The sequence below is a fragment of the Paralichthys olivaceus genome, chromosome 4, assembly GCF_024713975.1.
Source record: "Paralichthys olivaceus isolate ysfri-2021 chromosome 4, ASM2471397v2, whole genome shotgun sequence".
Classification (NCBI taxonomy): domain Eukaryota; kingdom Metazoa; phylum Chordata; class Actinopteri; order Pleuronectiformes; family Paralichthyidae; genus Paralichthys; species Paralichthys olivaceus.
In genome coordinates, this window is record NC_091096.1 from 22353252 (window position 1) to 22372626 (window position 19375).

At 41.0% G+C, this 19375-nt stretch overlaps 1 protein-coding gene across 1 annotated transcript in view; it reads left to right on the forward strand.

Moving 5' to 3' along the window:
• sema4c (sema domain, immunoglobulin domain (Ig), transmembrane domain (TM) and short cytoplasmic domain, (semaphorin) 4C) overlaps positions 1-19375 on the forward strand; it is a 95421-nt gene that overhangs the window by 46305 nt on the left and 29741 nt on the right. The window contains exons 3-4 of the mRNA XM_020094056.2: positions 1741-1940; positions 18853-19007. Coding sequence (XP_019949615.2) covers positions 1826-1940; positions 18853-19007 — 270 coding nt within the window. The 5' untranslated portion in view covers positions 1741-1825. The remainder of the gene's footprint in view (positions 1-1740; positions 1941-18852; positions 19008-19375) is intronic.

Below are 19375 nucleotides of genomic sequence, written 5' to 3' on the forward strand. Positions count from 1 at the left end.
CAGCTTGAATTGCTCAGCATGTGTACAATTAATTGCATTAAGATCAGGGATGCTGCCTGGTCACATAAAACAGTAAAAAAACTTTTAACATAAGGCACATCATAAAACCAAGTTTGTTTGAAGCATAATGAGGCCTTTGGTAAAAGAGATTGTTTCTGGATTTCGAATCCTAACCGCCTTGAGCAAAACTAACTAATTCCCATCAACCTCTTCTGTTTTCAAAAGGCAGCAGAGATCTCACATATCCTGAAGCCTGGGCAAATGAAATCATCTGCAGGGTTAGACTGAAGTAGGAAAATACAAGAATTTATGATTTTGGTGTATCAATCCTTTAACAAACTAGAATGGCACTCTACCCTTGAATTCAATCAAGTTGCACCAAATGTGCTCACACCCATAGATATCAGTCCCCTAAATATGTCTTTGTCATCAAGACCCATGAACTACTCCCTGAGAAATATGTGGAAATGTCAAAAAACTCTCCATCTTGTGATGTTTATGGAAGACATAAATATATATCCTAGATTATCCCCCTGATCTGGATCAGCATCAAAAATAAATGGGTTCTTTCCTGACTCATACTGCATCTTTCCACCAGGTTTCGTGGTAATCTGTCCAAGTGTTTTTAGCATCATCTTGCAAACTAACAAATAAACAAACAGGCCAGTGAAAACATTACCAGTGGAGGCAATAAAACTGTCTAGATTTCCTGAAATATGACCATCTGAAGGGTTTATAGAAGACCAAGCAAACAAACCACTTTGCATCATTGGGCATGGAGGTTTGTCTGCACAGGTGGCTGACAAACAAATCCACTCATAACAGCTGTCCAATATGCTAGTCGCCTTAAGGATGCATGTTCATGCTTTTTTAACGCCACTTATTGATGACACGGAGTTCATACTTAATGAGGATATGACATAACACAAAGGATTGAGAGCTAGCAGGTCCTCCCGAGCATACAAAAACCAACTTAGTTTGATTGTGTGTGTGTGTAGGCACTATTTTAATGTGAAGTTCTTCTTCTGGCCCTGTGCATCAGTGTCACCTGCAGCACAGTATCAAGTCAATCATCCTGTGCTGTTATTGGACTGTAATGCCACTGCAGCTGCACACTTGACATGTTCATTAGGTATGAACCACTTCATTTACAACACAGTACTATTGGATTGTCCTTGACTCGACATTCATTTCCCAACACATTGGTGTTTGATGCATTGCCAGCGCCAATTAACTTTGATAACTCCAGCTTAATATACTGCTGCTGAATTGGCTTGACAAGAGTGCAGAGATAAGCTATTTCCGAGCTTTTTGACTGGCGATAGCTGGATTATCAGTCAGTGTGGGGGAGGGACAGCAGAAACTTTCCTGTATAACCCCCAAGGCTAAAAGTCATTAAAATGTTTGGTTTGTTTTTGTTGGCATAAACTCACATACAGAAGCACAAACACAGATTATAACTATGTCCTTGTTGGCTTTAATGATTTGCAGCACTCATTTCTGTTTCGTGGATTTCAATGACCATGTTCAATTTAAAATACACGTTTTCAGAGTGAGGAATTTATCTTTCTCTGCAGCTTGAACGTGTAAACGTGTGAACTGTTATGTGTGGCTCTTTGAAAAGTGTGCATGTTGTAAATACTGTTGTGACAAAATTGTCTCTGATAAACAACCAAGTCAATAAAGGAAGTGAATTGCTGCTTTCAGCTGATGTGTTGCTTTTTTCTCTCTGTGTGGCAGGCTTCCAGGACCCCCACTACTCTCTCCAGTCGCTCTGATCAACTGATTGATCCCTTGATCCATCACTCCACGCCAGTTCCAACAAATGGGAACTGACATGGGAGGGACGAAGGTCTTGCTTGTGGTGATTCTGGTCGGATGGGAGAAGGCGATGGGTCTCAACTGGAACCCAATGCCGCGCAAGACTGTTCGATACCAAGGTGAGTTAGCATTTTGTTTCCCATTGATAAAGGGTTCAAACTTAGTGGCAATTGAAACTTTCCAGTGAAAGTAGGTTCTTAAAATCACAGTAAAATCAAAACTTTATTTTCCAAGCTCCGATCTTATCACACTGTGTTGATTGTACTTTTAACCCACTAAATATGTATCAACATATTCAAATATTCAAATTCCCCAGTTTTCTTCTCATGTAAAACATTCACTGTATATTTGTAGGTCAACTAGCTAATCACACCCTGGTTAGCTAGTTCTTTACATGTGTTTAATCCAGTTGAACGCACCATGAATGCTGCTGATAAGAGTCAGCTTGGCATGTACAGCATTTGTATAATCAATGGCATCCTCACTTCTGTGACTCTGCTATGCTAACTACAAACTATCTGCTATTCAAGCGTGGTTTTATTTGACATAATACTTCATGTTATAGCCCCCGAGAGAACGGTCATCAACATTTATGGACATATTTGTGTAATTGAATAATTAGCACAGGGCGGTTTCTCAGAGCTTGGCAGAGGAGTGACTATATGCTAGCATTAACTCTGCAAACATTTCTCTGTGGTTTATGTAAAAGGTCTCATTATCGTGGTTTCTGAAAGACAGTCACAGAGTTCTTTCGAGTGGCTTATTTGTATTACTAATATGTGATATCTTTTTCCACTTTGGACTCATCTCTTCCATTAAATGTCAACACTGTCACAAGGGGTTGTTATTGATGAAGATTTTAAACTGCATGTCAAAGTTGAATTTGAAACTTAGGTGTGGATTTACTCTGCTAATGTTTCCATTGATTACAGCACTTCTATTTGATATTATTGATTGTCTTGGGATGACCAAACCTGAAAGGTCAACCAATATATCAGTGGAGCCTTTGATCTGGTCCGACATTTAATACAAAACCAATAATTATTTAAAACGTGCATTCCATTACATCAATCAGGAATGATTTCTTATGATTTCAGAGGTGGATGATTCGGTTAAGAGGCCCACATCGACCCTCAGTAAAACAATACATCAGTCTAATCCTAGCGCTCAACTGTCTTTGCCCTCTTTATCTTGGCCCTCCTCTGCAGCCAGGCCCAGCTTTCTTTACTGAACAATGGCAATTGTTGCAGGCTGAGAAACAGTCTCTTTTTAATCCCTCAAAGGGGAAGTGCTGCATTTTCTCTCTTGGGGATTATGGAAATACTATAAAGAGAGTGAAAACCTATGGGGGGGAAGCTATATTTTCTCACCTCTCTGTACCACCTATCCCACCTTTCATTCCTTATCTATCTTTCCTTTACCTTTTTTTTATCCTCTTTCTTTTTGCCTTTTATCCCTCCTCTCCCCTTTTTTCTTTGTATGCTGCAGCTCATCGTATGAACCAGAAATGCTCTTATGGTGTATTCACAAAGAGCTCGGATTTCAGCCACTCTCGAGGAGAATGGCGTGTTGTGGTGTGTGGGGATATTTCAAAAGCTGCTTTCTCATACCGCTATCACCCATCCCCCACTCTTCCCCATTTCCCCATTTACCATACGGCCCTCTTTCGTCCTCTCTTCCCTCCATGCTACAGGAATCACTTACATTGTGGTGGGGTGTTAGGACAGAGACTGAGGGGGAAAACTATTGATAGGACATCAATAGTTTTTGGTGACATGCTCCAGTGTGACAATGCGAAGCCAGCATTGGCCGAGAGCAGTCCTTATCTGGGCTGCGCTTTGGCTGGCACACAGCTGTGGTACAAACATATCAGACAGGGCAAACGGGGACAACCGACACACATGGTCTTATATGGAAAGAAAAAAAACTTTTGCACCACCAAAAAGAATCTCATTTTCAGTATTTTGCTGAAAAAAATGGGTAAATAAATTTGCCTGTAGAGACAAGATAACATCCCCTCGCTTTGAGTGCAGCCATAGCGTTGCAGGGTTTTTTTTCAGCCTCAGAAATAAAAGCCTTATGAAACACAGGAGAAGGCAGATCACCTCACTTGTATCATATTGATTTGAGTGTGGCACTTGAATGCAGAACCATTCTTGACGCAAATTGATTTGCATTGGAAACAAGTGGGATTATCTTACCTGTTGACAGATTTCTCCACTTGGTTAAAGAGAAATGAGATTTTCAGGCTCAGCACTGGGTAAAATGACTTATATGGATGGATTCTTGCTACGGTGCTGAGGAGGAGATAGGAACCAGACGAAATGGAAAAACAAAGCTGCAGAAAGAGGGATGGACAGAGTGGAGGCAAGAAGTACAATGAAAAGAGAGAGAGAGAGAGTAGATAGAGAGTGGAAAGCAAGAAAGAGAGAAAGGTAGAGAGACATAAGGAGAGAGGCCATTCACTAACTACCTTAAAAGGACAGAAAGTAACTTCAGACAAACGACAGAGAGAAAGGAAAACACACACAGACTCCCACACACGCACACACTGCAGGCTGTTAACCATGTCTTTCATTTTGCATGGAATCATCTCACAGACACTCAAGATTCATACTATCATGTGTGTGTTCTTGTTTCTGTGTGTAAACTCCTGTTTGCATGCAGCGTGAGTTTTCAATACACAGGAGACAAGACGAAAAGGAAATAAAAATCACAAGAGTAAAAGAAAATGTGGGGGCACAGAGGGCGTGTATGTTTATACCTGTTTGTGTAGAGAGGGAGTGAGTATGTGTGTAGCTGTGAGTCTGTCTATCTAATCCCCCTTTGTTTATATATGTGTGTGTGAGTGTGTGTAGTGCTTAGGCTGGCAGTCTGAGGGATTTAGCATATAGGGGTGTGTGTGTGTGTGTGTGTGTGTGAGAGAGAGAGAGCAAGAGGCGAGAGAGTTGGGTGGGTGATGTCGGTCAGAGATGACTGAAGAGATAATATCCTCCATCCAGCAGCAGCAGCGCATGAGGCCTACATGAGGCTGCAGAGGAAAACAAACACAAACAAACTGTCTCTCTCATTCTCTTACAAGTTATTCACTTCTTCTTCTCTTTCTTTTTTAAAGCCTCTTGTTGACTTTTTAAATTGCAGGCTGTTGTTATTCTCCTCACTGCCACCTCATCACATTTATGTTGGGAGATGAAAAAAAAAATCACGGTTGGCTCCTAATGAGACATTTTTTGCACATGCTTTATGTATGGCGCTCGTAGCGCTGCTAATGAGCGTTGTAAATGTACATACTTTCTAGTTTTCTCTTGTGTTCTCCTATTCTAATCACTGAGACGGTGCGTGTATCTTGATTTCTTTTGCACCTTTATGTAGGTCATATTTCATATAAATGTTCATATTGTACAAGTCTCTCTTTCATAGCTTGTTTGCTAAAGGTCTTCTCATCTAGACCTTTTTAGTAAATGTTAAAGGATGAGGCTGATGTTGCTTGGTATTTCTCTTACTGTCAACAAATCCCATGTACCTACTAAAATTAGCATCGTGTTGGTCTGTAAGTACTTTGTGACTTATCTACCTTCTGTGGCACTCAGCCCCAAAACCCTGGTTTCTACTGGAGACATAAATCTTTAACTGCGGCTCATAAACACATCTTTTCTCTTCTTTCCATCTCTCTCTCTATCTCTCCCCCCTCAGCTTGGTGTTGCCACGTGTCTCCACTTCCTGTATCTGTCATTTCAAATTAAAAGCCCACTGCAGAGCTGTGTAGTTGCGACTTGATAATATTGCAGAGGTTGCAATAATTTTGCAGCAGTGTGTGTTAATAGAAACAACCCAGCTCTGTTATATAAAGGAATAAGTTATATCTCCAGGGACAGTCATTGTTTTGCAAGCAAGTCTAAAGATTTGGTATAAATTAAGGTATTAGGGTTGAAATCCATGAAAATTTGAAAACTCATCAGTTTTGCTTTGTTTTTATCTGTTGTCCACATTAATCTGGAGTTTTCAAAGGGTAGTTTTCAAAAACATTGAAAACGAAACAAGCCCTGTCTCACAGTTCTGTGGGGAGGGAGACACCAGAGTTATGCTATGGGTTTAAAGGGAAAGGGATGTTAGAGGAAGTGTTTGGATGGGCACAAACATTGCGATTTTCAAAAAGCTGCAGGAACGTCAGACTTTTAACATAACATAAGAGTCATAATCAGACTATGCTCTGCAACATGTAAACAGTTTACAATTTTAATGGAATATTTTATTATTAACTCATTAAAACACCATAATATAAATAATGTCTCATTCTGAATTAGGGCAGTAGTGGGGTAATTGGTCTCTCAAGTTCAATTCTTGACTGGGTCATATCACCTATGACGTAACTTTACCTGATGTGTCACATTATCATTGTCACGTCACTATTTCCAGAAGAAGACATATGGCAGCAGCCTCAGCTAACAGGGCTGAATGCAGTGGATAACAAATTACCAGTGGTGCTGACCTTGTGGAATTTGCAAGCAACTGTTTAACTGCAGTTAAATTCTGCATTTTAAACTGCATACGTGCGCAGGGTTTCTCTCCTCTCGGATTCACACACAGACACACACACACACACACACACACACACACACACACACACACACACGCCTTAGCCCAGCCCAATGACAGAGACCAGTAAGCCAAAACTATGACAAAATGCAGCAGCTGTGGTTAAACAAAGACTGAAAGAATGGAGCAAGAGAAAAAGAGAGGAGGTAAAGAGAGAGGAAGAAATAGAGCCTTTAGAAACTTGATACTTCTTTTTGAAAATCTTGCCAGCTTATATGAGGCAAATGAGCCCTGCATTTTTAAAGAAAAGCCAAAGCAAATGTATGCCTCTTGATTTGGAAGAAGAAAGATAGAAGGAGAGATGGCGGGAAAAGAAAACAGAGTAAAGGGAGTGTAGAAAAGGGCTGGGCCTCTGACCTCCAGCAACCTCTCTCTCTCTCTCTCACTCACTCTAAACCTTTCTCTCTTTTTTTCGTCCTTCTTTCTTCTCTCTGCCGTATCTCCTCAAACCCTCCAATTACAGTAATGAGTGGTTGAGAGCGAGGCAGAGCAGGAGGCAGAGAGAGGCTGTACGTGACTGGGAGGATAGATGCGCGGGGGGGGGGGGGGGGGGGGGGGGGGGGGGGGGGGGGGAGATTCATGACCAACTGTTTATCTGCATTGAGTGTCACTCGTCCCCTGACCCCGTGCTGATTGGTCAGTGAAGATTAACAGCTTGGACCAGATGTCGGGACCTGGAGTGCTCTCCATTGCCATACTGTGGCTGCTGATGTGTGGGCTAGTGGGCATGTGGATTAAAATGAAATCACGACGTGAAAGGCTGTATTTATCCAGAGCACCTTCATGTGGCAGCAGCACCGTGGCTGAAACGATGTTTATTGCTTTCTACGCTGTGTTAAAAAACACTGCCATCCTTCATCCTTATCCTTAAATCAATAGGCATGTGGGGTTTTGTACAGTTCACTTGATAAATTCATCACTTCCAGATATTTCACAACACAAAAGGTAAGACGTCAACATAACCTCACAAGTAATGGATTCACATATACGGCTATTTGTTCATTTCACATGATGAATCCTGATAACGCCACATTCAGTTCATCACCGCGTGAAAATGCTTTTTAAATATGATTAATCCAAATACATTTATGGACATTTAACAGGACACAAGCATGCTTGGACGTCACATGACACATATGTTTCAGGTTTCCAGGTAAATTAAGAATAAGAAATATGTGTTTTCCCTCCGTAATGATGCATCTTGACTTCATATCCTGTTGCTCAGGAGGTAGAGCAGGTCGTCCACTTACCATAGGATCGGTGGTTTGATCCCCCGGCTCCTCCAGTCCTCGATGCCCAGTGTCCTTGGGCAAGATTCTGAACCCCAAACTGCCCCTGACAGTTGTACCAACAGAGTGTGAATGTTGTGTGAATACAAATCACTGCATATAGAAGCACTGTATGAATGTGTGTGTGAATGAGTGACTGCGACTTGTAAAATGAAGTGGTTGATGAAACTAGAAAATTGCTATACAGCCAATTAAGCACATCAATTATACATTAGATTGACAGGAAAATAATCAGTGAAGTAATTATTTGAATCATGTACATGAAGGGGAAATCATTGCCTGTGTCGCTGATGTCAGGATTTGCTGATCTTCTCCATTTTACACTGAACTTCAAATCAGTCCCATTTTAAATAAGGATTCATTTTGTGCCAGTACACAGAATGTTTTTGAACACTGGCATATCCAACAAATGATTGACAGATTCATCAGATATGAAAACAACAGTATTTGTCACTACACTGGCTTGTAGTATCACATTATAACTATTATTCCAGTTGTGCATGTGGTGTTATGTGGTCTTAATGGCTTTTCAAACAGTGCACCACTGAGCTCTGCAGGCTCCTGTCTCTCTGTCTCTCTCTTTGTGTGTCATCAACACCACAGCAGAGTAGAAAGGGGCCTAACCCTCCGCAGCTGGTGTCCATCACAGCACCAGTCATACATGCCCGACCATGAAGCTGGAATGGAAAAGCCTCACTTGTGGCATCAACCAGCTCTTGATTTGTTCTGCTTCATGTTTATTGCAAGGGTGACCCCCCCCCGCCGCTTTCATTGCCCCTTCCCTCCTGCTTTCATCTCCCCCTCGTCACCCCGTCCTTGAAAACCACCAGCCCCCCATGGGTTCACCCGTTCACTTGTTGTTTTAATCCACTTTTACCACTTCCTCTCCTCCCACTCTTCCCTTCCCTTCATCGAGCTCTCATCCAATTTTGCTGAATTCAAATCGCTCTATTGCCATGACTGTTTGTCAGACACAACAATGATGAAGCTGTATAGGAAATACAAAGAGCACAAAACCAACAAACCAGGGCTTACACATTTGAGCCATGCAAAGGCGAGCAATTATTCAGCTAAAAACCTTTAATTATGTATTCATCAACATACTCTTATTCTTCAGAGCATATTGATTGAGCCATGAATGAGTTAAGCACATGGCTTTTTGTGTTACAGTCTGAATAATCCTATGACTATCATTCATTCCTAAATTATAACTGAATTGCAATATGTTAACCTAAATTCTGCACACAATTGGAAAAGGTATTTTTGTGGCTGCAGCTGTGTAGTCATGTATATCTTTCTCCTTCTTGTCTCTCTCTATCTTCATGCTCTCATTCTGTCGTACACCTGACTCTCTTTTGAACTTGTCGTCTGCTCGGCAGACAAAGCTTGTGCATCCACTTGGGAGTGTGTGTGTGTCTTTGTGCGCTCCGTGTTGTTTTTCTCCCTCCTCAAAGAGGGTACCTGTTCAGATGAAGGTCTGGCGCAGCTCTGCCTGCACACTCGGGTATATCTGCATATTTGTGTGGGCGCTGCACAATGTCTCTCCCTCCTCCGTCTGTCTGTCCGTCTGTCTGACTCTGCCTCTCATTCAGTGTTTGTCGCTGCTTCAAAGCTCTTCCTAAAATAGGCCCTTAATCATAGTTTGGTGTGTAAGTGGTTCGGTGGTTAGGAGCTATAAGCAGAGGCCGGGTGTATTTATAGCAGGCAGGGAGGGGAAGGCTGGAGCACCACTGGAAGGCCGATGGGGCCAGATCACAGAGGCGAGGCCCGCTTTGAGACCTTTTCAGCCGGCCATGAAACAACTTTGTCCCTCTGTCCACCTCTCGCTTTTCCTCCATGCCACAGTGGAGCTCTGCTTGTCCTGCTTGGTTTGGCTCCATTTACTGGTTTGGATGATGAAGCTGCAACAGGACCTTTAGTCTCTCTACAAAGACGTGTGTGTACATGTTCATCGAAAACACATTCGCCATTTTCAGACATGACGTCTAGAGGCTGTCCAGAGAATTGGGTGTGGAGTTTGCCTTTCACACATGAACAACGCAGCAGGAGATTCTCCGATCAGTCACATTCACAACAAGATTTCTCTGGAGTGGTCAGGTGAGGGGTGGTGCAGCAGGCGGAGGAAGGATCTAACGTATTAATTCTGCCGCAGAGATCACATGTTTTTATTCACAGCACATGGACACCGGCTTTGGCCCTTATCACCAAAGGCTCCCTTGATGTCTTTGTCGGTGTCCTCTACTTGTGTAGCTCAGCTTTTTCATCTGGAGATATTTCTTTTCTTTTAAATTTTGCCTCTGTTGCATGTTAGAAACCCCATCAACACTACTATTTGTTCGTGGTGAATCCTGCAGAGGATCTCTGGAGTTCAGTGCATGTCTGCAAACATCAATACAAGCACAGACATAGATGATGCCTAGTCTGACAGTAATAGTCCTACAAATTGTCATAAGCGACTATCTGCTACAAGTTTTAGCAAAAACTGTTAAAACAGTAAATTACCAGACTTGTTTTGGTTCTGTGGTGAGTGTTTTAGCCCATTAACCACGTTGGTACATAGTTCTCATTATTTCTGACAGTGAGAGAATCACATCACAGCTTGATTTCCTTTCATTGAACCTTTAGTTTTAGTTCATCAACTTGCACAGCCTTGAAAATTGCCAGAGACAGCTCATCCATCAAAGTGAACTTTTTTTGTCCTTGTTGCTTAATTCTAAGACGATATAGCATTCACTGCATTAGAGTTGGCTCCTGAACTGCCTGCTTTTATCGCAGCACTGAAAAGAATTCACATAATTCTTTTCATAAAAACAAGGTTCCCTTCTACATGGCATCATCCTCTTGATAATGTTTTGTTTCACTGAGTTTGGATGACACTGCAGTTTCTGTAGAGGAACTTTGTGAAAACTCTCCCCAGTGAGGCATTGAAGTTTACATCCACATGTCGCCTGGCAAATATCAAACACCAAACACATACAATAAGTAAAAAAAAATGTAAGTCTTAGATGTTACAGCCTCCGGCAATGCACCCAAAAAGCCTACATTTTCTAAACTGTACTGATCGCAGTACACAGCAGTTATCAAAGCTGAACAAATTACATTTCAACATCAAGTACTGCAGTTTAGCACATTTTTTTGATGTACCTGTACTTTACCAGAGTACTTTCATTTCATGGTAATTTATGCTTCAATAATAACAATGTATTTCAGAAGGAAACCTTGTACTTTGCACCACATGATATTTATTCAACAGCTTTAGTTAATAGTCACTCTGAAGATTAATATGATAAGTTTATGAAAAGCCAAGGCGTTGCTCTAGAATTAACTGCTCAACACTATAGAGGTAATATTAACTTCCCCCTCTGCTGTGTCAGCACTCCATAATGGTTTTGGCTGCTCACATTATCACTCTGCTACAGGGGAAGAAACTGGATTGTTTGTATTTCTCTAACCAGTTTTCTTGAATGGCACGAAGCCCAGGATGCTGCGACAGTGCTCCTGAAAAGTAGCGTCAGAGGGGAACTTGCTCTGGTGGAACATTTAGACTTGGGTAGGCGACAGCTGTCATTAAAATGACTCGTTCCATGCCAAGAAGATGCCACAAATAATCGCATAATCCAGATATTCGTGAAATCTCACCATTAATCAGTATGGTAGTTGCAGGCAGGGGGTGCTGTTGTTTCCCGTATTGAAGGGGCTTTTGAAAGCATCAACAGAAGTTAAAGGGGAGGAGAGTGTAGCATGAGACATGGAGGTTTAGGGCTCGGTCACACACGCCAATGTAGGAGTAGTAAACCCTCGTCTCCCATTCACTTCCAATCTGTGTGAGCGAGAGGGCGAATAAGACATTCACTTCCTGAGGAGAAGCATATCTGTTGCGTGGCTTTGCGTTGAGTTCAACTTTGGTGAACTCTGACCTGCGACATTTGCCTACATTGACATGTGTGACCGGACCTCATACCCACAGTTTACACCTGTGGAGTCGGACCAGTTTTCTCTAGTCTGCAACTGACCACACATTATATCAACAATAATTAAAGTAATTAAGTAATATAATATAATCTGTGGTTTACGGGGGCTTTTTTCTAATAAACATTGACCTCATTATTAAATTATTCATTAAAAAAGACAGTTACAATTTGAAATGACTGTGAAATGGTTTGCAGTTAAGTTAATGGTCCACCCCCTTTTCCCTTGTTACCCTTAAAAATGAAGCAATATCTCATTTACAGCAAAGAAAATAAAATGAAAGTGTCAGAAATATTTGATATTTGTGTCACAGGTTTAATATTTATTATTCATCAACTAATTTAGTGACCTTTTTAAATGTATCTTTGCCCCACAATGTTGTAAAATAGAACCTACACATATTATATAAAATTTACAAAAGCGCTTATGTGGCTCTTTAAAAGTCCATATATCAAATATTAATATTATCTGGATCAGCTAAAATGATACAAGTGTGCATAATTTACTTCATGTTTCTTCTAATAAATCCCCAATATCTCTGCATTTAATCCTGGTTCCACTCCAGTGATATATCATCCACCCACACAAATACACACCCAACTGCCTGCCACACTGTCTCGGTCTCTTTCTATTAGCCTCCTTTATCACAGCCTCACACCCATCAGAAAACTAACATCAACACACACACACACACACACACACGCACACGTGTAATCTCTGATCATCTGTTTCTGACCTCGGTCAAGCCCTCAGAGTCTTTTCTCTTCTGCCTTTCTCTCTTCCTCCTATTCCTCTCATCATCTGTTACATACATTTTACTCATTGGGCCCCTACTTTTAATTCTACAGTTGTATAATAAGATTTTAATTAACATAATACTATTTTTATCTTAAAAAAGACAGACAAGTTTCAGTGCACATTATACATTTTTTAAACACATGGAAATGTTGAAGAGGAGAAAAGACACTGGATATTTGGTCTATACTGCAAAAGATAACACTTTTTAAACACATGAACATGTTGAAGAGGAGAATATTTAGTCACAAAAATAGTCTCTCATCTTTGGGTTTTACTCACTGGTGTGTACATATTGAATGTCTATGGTTTTACAGCTTTTAGTTCAAATATTTCATCCAAGTGCAGCCTGTTAATTCTGAAAACCGAGATGACTCAGGAGATGCAACCGCACCAAACGCTGCACACTGCACCTATGTCTGTGGATGCAGAGCATCTTGTGTGGGCACTGTGCACCGAGTGGGACCTGAACCCGAATATGATTCAAAACATTTTGTCTGAACCTGGTCCGGCGTGTCTGGTCCTGATGGATCCCGACAGGCTCAGTTCGAGTATCCACAGATACTCAGCTGAGGGTTCACCTGCAGTTCTGTGCTTCTAATGATGTGCAGCTCCAGCTCAGATAACTCTTTTCTTTTCCCTTCCTTCTCTCTCTTCTGTGTTTGACAATTTTTATTTTGACTTTGAAAATCTGAGATCTGGTATTTTTTTACTTTAATTATGCAACTTTTTCCCGATACAGCTTTCACTAAATGTGTAACTGCACTGTATCGTATTTTGTGGTTTGAGTCTGGTGCGGCAATGATTCTTGTTCAATCATTCCTGGCTTGTTACATGTTCTTTTCAGTCTCTGTTATCATGTGTGCAGACGGGTCTCCAGTCCCATGCCCTTTTATGGGCAGTGGAAGGGTATTTACCTATGCTAATTAGTAAAAACTAAAATGCATTTTCAACTTACGAACACATGACATTCAACAATATAAGAACACAGATGCACAACAACTCTGCAGTTTCAGAATGTGTCATGAATGTGAGGTAGAAAACCTTTTCAGAACAAACTAAAGAGAATTCTTAAAAAGATGTTGAGTGAAGCCCCTTGTTTCTTCTCACTCATTTAAAATCACCATTTAAACTGTTGTCTCTAAGCATTAAAGTAAGTTAGCCCAAACCACCCCTACACACACATACACCCAGCATGTACAATTGTACAATATAACTGGTGTAAAGGTTTAACCAGTTTAAGGTGTCTGAAAGTTTTCAGCTAACAGTACAATTGCAGGATTCTGTGTACTGCATTTCAATAGACACTTTCAGAACAAGGTTACTTATGCAATGTGCTTCCTTTCTATTTTGTCTTTTTCATTTTTTGCTTAAAATTTGCTTAAATTTAATTCCACCCAGCTGTAAAAACATCTTCAAAATTATTTTTTCCAAATTCAAACTCTGTCTTTTAAATATATACACACTTGTTCTTCTGCACACAAACTCTGATGAAGCACATGTGTGGACGGCCTTGTTTCTGTTCAGAAACCTACACCCAAGCAGGTTACACTCTCACACTCACACACACAGACACACACAACATGTAGCCTCGGGGCTGCCACAGTGTGGTGGCAGATGGTAAGTGCGTCCGCCTGCTTTCATAATGACAGAGCCACTGATCACTTCAAACAAGCCACGCAGAGCAAAACTTTCCCTGTGTCAGTGCAGACGTCGAGTCACTGAGCAGGTACCCTAAGAACTGTGTGTGTGTTTGTGTGTGTGTCTGTGTGTGTGTGCAAAGTGTGCGTGAATGCATGTGTGTGCAAATAAAAATATGTCCTTTAGCTTATACATAGAATGTGTATATTCTGATTTGTTTGTAGCCATGTACTTTAACACAAGTGTGAGATTTTGTTTGTGCATATCTGTGTGTGTCAGTGTGTGTTTCTGGAGTGTTTTTTTGCCTGGCTGCGTGGAACATGGCAGATGTGCTCCGTTCTCCCCTGAGGATGCTGTCTCTCTCTCTCTTTCTCTCTCTCTCTCTCTCTCCCTCCCTCTTTTCACTCACTCTCATCATACCCTCCAATGTTTATACACCGCTGCTCTTCAGATAATAAGCTGACTTCAGTACTTATCCCCCTTCCTTCCTTTGGTTACTAATTCCCTGCCCTCTTCTATCTCTCCTTCTCTTTCCTCTCATCTCTAACAACATGTCGCTTCTCAGGTTTTTTAACCTTCACTTGTCCAGTTTTTCTGTAATGCCTGCTGAATGCACACACAGAGAGAAGGTGGTTAGCATTTGGGAATCTGCTCAAGGTTTTATTGCCCCTGGAAGTTAGAAATGTTTGTTTCAGGATTGTTTCACCTGAAAATATGTTTTTTTATATAATATATTGACCACGTTGGTCGAAGCGGGCCTCTGTAGACTCTCTCAGGGTTAAGCAATAAATATTTTCCTCCCAGTTGTCAGGGTGAGTTTGGTCATATATGACAACTTTGGCAGTTACAAGCTCACTAATTCTTCATGTAAAATAAAAGACAGTTGTTATGGTTTGATTCTGCAGCTTGTCCAGAAAATTAAATAATTGATTTCTGAAATAAAAGACTGAGGGAAAATCTAATTTTGAAAAAAATAAAACAGTAATGATCATAATTTCAGGCCTCATGAAATTGTCTCAATTGACAGATCTGTTCATGCCGCCAGACTGAAAATTAATAATGTCAAGGATTCCTGTTCGTCTTTATTTTGTTGTCATGAAATTATCAGAACAGAAACTGTGTTCAAACCTACAATTATTCTGGGCACTTTTAACACACTTTTTAAATGTTGGCGCCCCCTTTGGTGCAAAATGGTAAATGATTCAGCTGAAAGCAATGTTGATTTTGAAAGAGGTTTTGGAGGAAATCACCTTGCATTAAAAGTTAAAGACTTAAAGATGCCTTTAAATTAAATGACTTTGCACTTCAGTGGCATCATGGGTATTTAAACAGTTACACCATCAGACCTTAGAGAACAAGTCTTATTTTTCTATGCTTCCTTTCTTTTGTCTCTCTCCCACACGCACCAGTATAGCTCCTTCATCTTGTACAAGCTCCACCACGTATATGTCTTATTTAGTCCCAACTAGGCCACAACGTCACATGAGCGTTTAGTCACACCATAAATCTCACCAGTTCCTGATGTTCCCTCCCTGGATTTCAGCTTCTATTTTCAGACAGGAAGACACGGAGAAAGATGTGAAAAATATTCATGCCGAAAACCAAAAAAAGAGAAATATTCTTATTCGGTTTATGAGATCACATTTCCTGCAGTGCGGTCTGTCGTCAGCTCGGGTTTTGCACACATTCTATCAGCCTAGATAGAGTGAGAGAGACAGAGGGAGAACAAGGTGACATTACAACCAACACGAGTATGGATAATGAAAACTAAACACCATCCTTTCTCTTTCATTCTATCTCTGTCTTGCTTTCTTTTCTGCTCTGCACTAATAGTCTGTCTATATGCTAGTCAGGGGTTTTGAAGTGTGTGTGTGTGCATGCATGCTCTTGTACAGCTATCTTTTTGAGAACCACTTTGAGCCTTTGAGCGGTTCTCACTTTCTGAACCCCCTTTAATGGGCTGTTTGGGGGTGAAGACATGGTTTGAGGGTTATGGTTAGAATTAGGTTAAGGTTTGGATTAGGGTTAGGCACTTAGTGTGAATGGTCAGTGTTTGGGTAAGAGGCTAGGGAATGCATTATGCCAATGTGTGTCCTCACTAAGATAGAAATACAAACACGTGTGTGTGTGTGGGGGGGGGGGGGGGGGGGGAGTAAAACAGCAGGTGCATCTTTTTAAAATTTTGATGGAAAAAAAGTCAGCTCTGGTTTTCCAACAAATGCAGATGGGACCGTGGAGAGAACATTTTGTGATTTTCTCATAATCTTTTCGAGATTGCTTGTGTCGGACTTGTAGCTGCAAAAATGACCCCAAAAAATAAAACCCTGAGATAAATCACATCACTTCTGCTCGACGATGTCAAAGGATCAATAAGTGGGTTTACAGGGGGCTAATATTCCGTTAACACCCTGAGTGATAGCCTAATCACAGTAATAGGTCTCATTTGGGCCTTGTATTAATATGCGATCTGCATCTGGACCTGCACCCCAGATAATGAACAATCTAATCACAGCCACAGATTTATACCCATTATTAGTGTGCTTTTATAAGCATTCTTATGCTCTGCATTCTGCACACGTGGACACTTGGATCACATTTTCCATTTGCAATAATGCTCCCAGATCCAACTCTAAATCCCTGTATTGTTGTGTATAGGTGTTCTTTCTAGCCTGGATTAAGCTGCTCCTGTTCCATAGAAGGTTTTATTTAATGCTGAAATGCTGAGTTTATGTCTTCTAAAAATCTTTTGCTCAAAAACACTGTGATGAATGGAACCAAGACATAAGAATATTGATTGATTTTGTCAATTTGATCATTTTTCTTTGCATGATTACAAACATGCATGATCTTGCTCAACCTAAAACTCACATTAAAGCACAGACTGATGGAAGCTTTTGAGGATTTGTTGATAACATGGATCAAATGACTGGAATTGTGCAGCTTACACAGCCTCTCTACAATTCCCAGAATATGGTGATATTATCTGTATTCATTAATATACTGCTCTTTAAAGCTCTAGATGCTTTTCGATTCATGGCTGGTGACTGTAATGCTGCACAACACCGCACCCCTCATCAAAACAAGGGCTGGTCTCAGAGAGCATCATTGCTTCTTGTTTATTTGCACAGATTTTCTAAATAGATGACCACCTTATCTCGCTTCTGACATGCAGATCTGGAACTTATCAGACTTGTCCCGGAAGACGTGGCTCTGCTCCAGGTTCTTAAAGTAAATACAGAGCTTAGGAGGCTTTCAGTGCAGCGTTCCATCCTGCAGCAATGATTTACAACAGATCGCTGACACAGATATTGTGGGAAACTTTCAACAACTCATTAGGACCTGACGAGGTTTAACTGCTCACATCTCTGTTGTGATTTAGATACTTTTCTTAAAAAAGGAGGACTCCTGTTCCTCAGTGTGTATTAATGAGGTCAAACTGAATCTTGTAGACACTTAATTGCAATGAGAGGGCAGATGTTTAACTGTCTGTTCCACTGGAAATCACTAAGAGCCTTTTGGCTATGAAAAAACATTCATGTTTAAACTTGCATTCATTAAATTTTTTTTAACCACCTAGGGGCAGTGCAACAACCTGTGATCACATTATGACATTATCACCATATGGCAAAGATGGCAGCAAAAGTCTAGTGACATGCATCATTAATAAAACATTACTATTCTGTGGAGTCATGTTTCTGTCCACCTGGCTAAAGTAGTTTAATATTGTCTTCCTCCTTTTAGCCCAATGTTTCTGCCTCCATGTTTGCGTCTGCTCCTGCATCATATTTTGGGTTGTTTATCCATCTGTCAGTCTGTATGTAGGTGCATACCTCAGTCTGTCTAACTGTTTATACAAATCTGGCACAAACACTTTATTCACTGAGGAATTCGGTTAGATTAGATTAGAAATGGCGGTCAAGTTTTTGCAATAACTCCCACGCCCATTATGACAAATTTAACATGAATTTGATGCAGCAGGGACATTTTATATCCACAGGGATCTAAGGTCAATTTCACTATGACATCATAATGTTCTGGTCATTTTTCTGGCCACTTTGGTTGGATGAGAGATGAATTCTATTTTTACCCATAAACTCTTTAAGACTCCTGGGTCTTTACCTGCTAAATGCTATATTCACCAGCAAGCTGCTAACTTTGTCCTACATTCCAGGGCGGCTAGTGTACCACTGGTTTATCAGAGCTTTTTTCCCTGAAAACAGCTGCTTGATGATGTTGAACCAATACACTAAAGTTGTGGATGTAAAACCCAAAGATTGGTTGGGAAACTCAAGTGGGTGTCAGTTAATTTATAATTTGTACTTCGCTTTAACGATTACAGAAAGGACAAGAAACCAGGTGACGTTTGCAGAAATCTGGGCGAGTAAATGCAATCCTCTAAGAGCAGATAAGCTGACCACAGAGTTTGACTGTTCAAGGGATCTGAGAGGTTGTGACTGTGTAAGGTAGCATCTGATCGCTCTGTGATTCAACACACTGTGCTTAATGAGGAGAAGAAATGTGGGAGAGATGAGGATGAATGACATGTGGCTATGGGCGGTGAGCGAGGCTCGGTGGTGTGAATAAGCAGAGACATCGACAAATTTCAGCAAGTGAAGTGTGAAATGTTCTTCAAGGGTCTGCCGTTTTTCACCAGACCAGCTGAGCGACGGAAAGATTAGATGTTTTGCACGTCATGTGTTATCAGTAACGTCATTTTGCATCTGTGTGTCTTTTTTATCAGATGTGCTGGACAGCATGGCGAGGTTCAGCGTCCAGGGAGTGTCCAACTACAGCATGCTGACTCTGTCCGACCATGAGAGGGTCCTGTACGTGGGAGCTCGGGAGGCATTGTTTGCCCTGGACCCCAACGACATTAGTAGGCAGCTACGGCCACAGGTAACACACACACACACACACACACACACACACACACACACACACACACACACATGCTTTATTTTCGACCAGTGTGGAGGATTAAAATGTACAAGAATTCAATATGGACAAGGGAGAAAAAACAATTATATCCGTGACACTGCCTGACTGCCGCTGCAAACACCCACTCACTATGAAAGGCTTTTATAGAAATGCAAGAAATCTGCTCACATGAGAATGACTATCACAGAGCTTCATGATGGGCAGCTCAGGCTGACCTTGTTTCTTTTTTGGCTCAGTTAAGGACTCAAGGCAGTTTGAGAACTCACCAAAAAATCTGGCAGATAATGAAAGAAATGCTACAGTACCATAATAAAGTCGACTGAGTC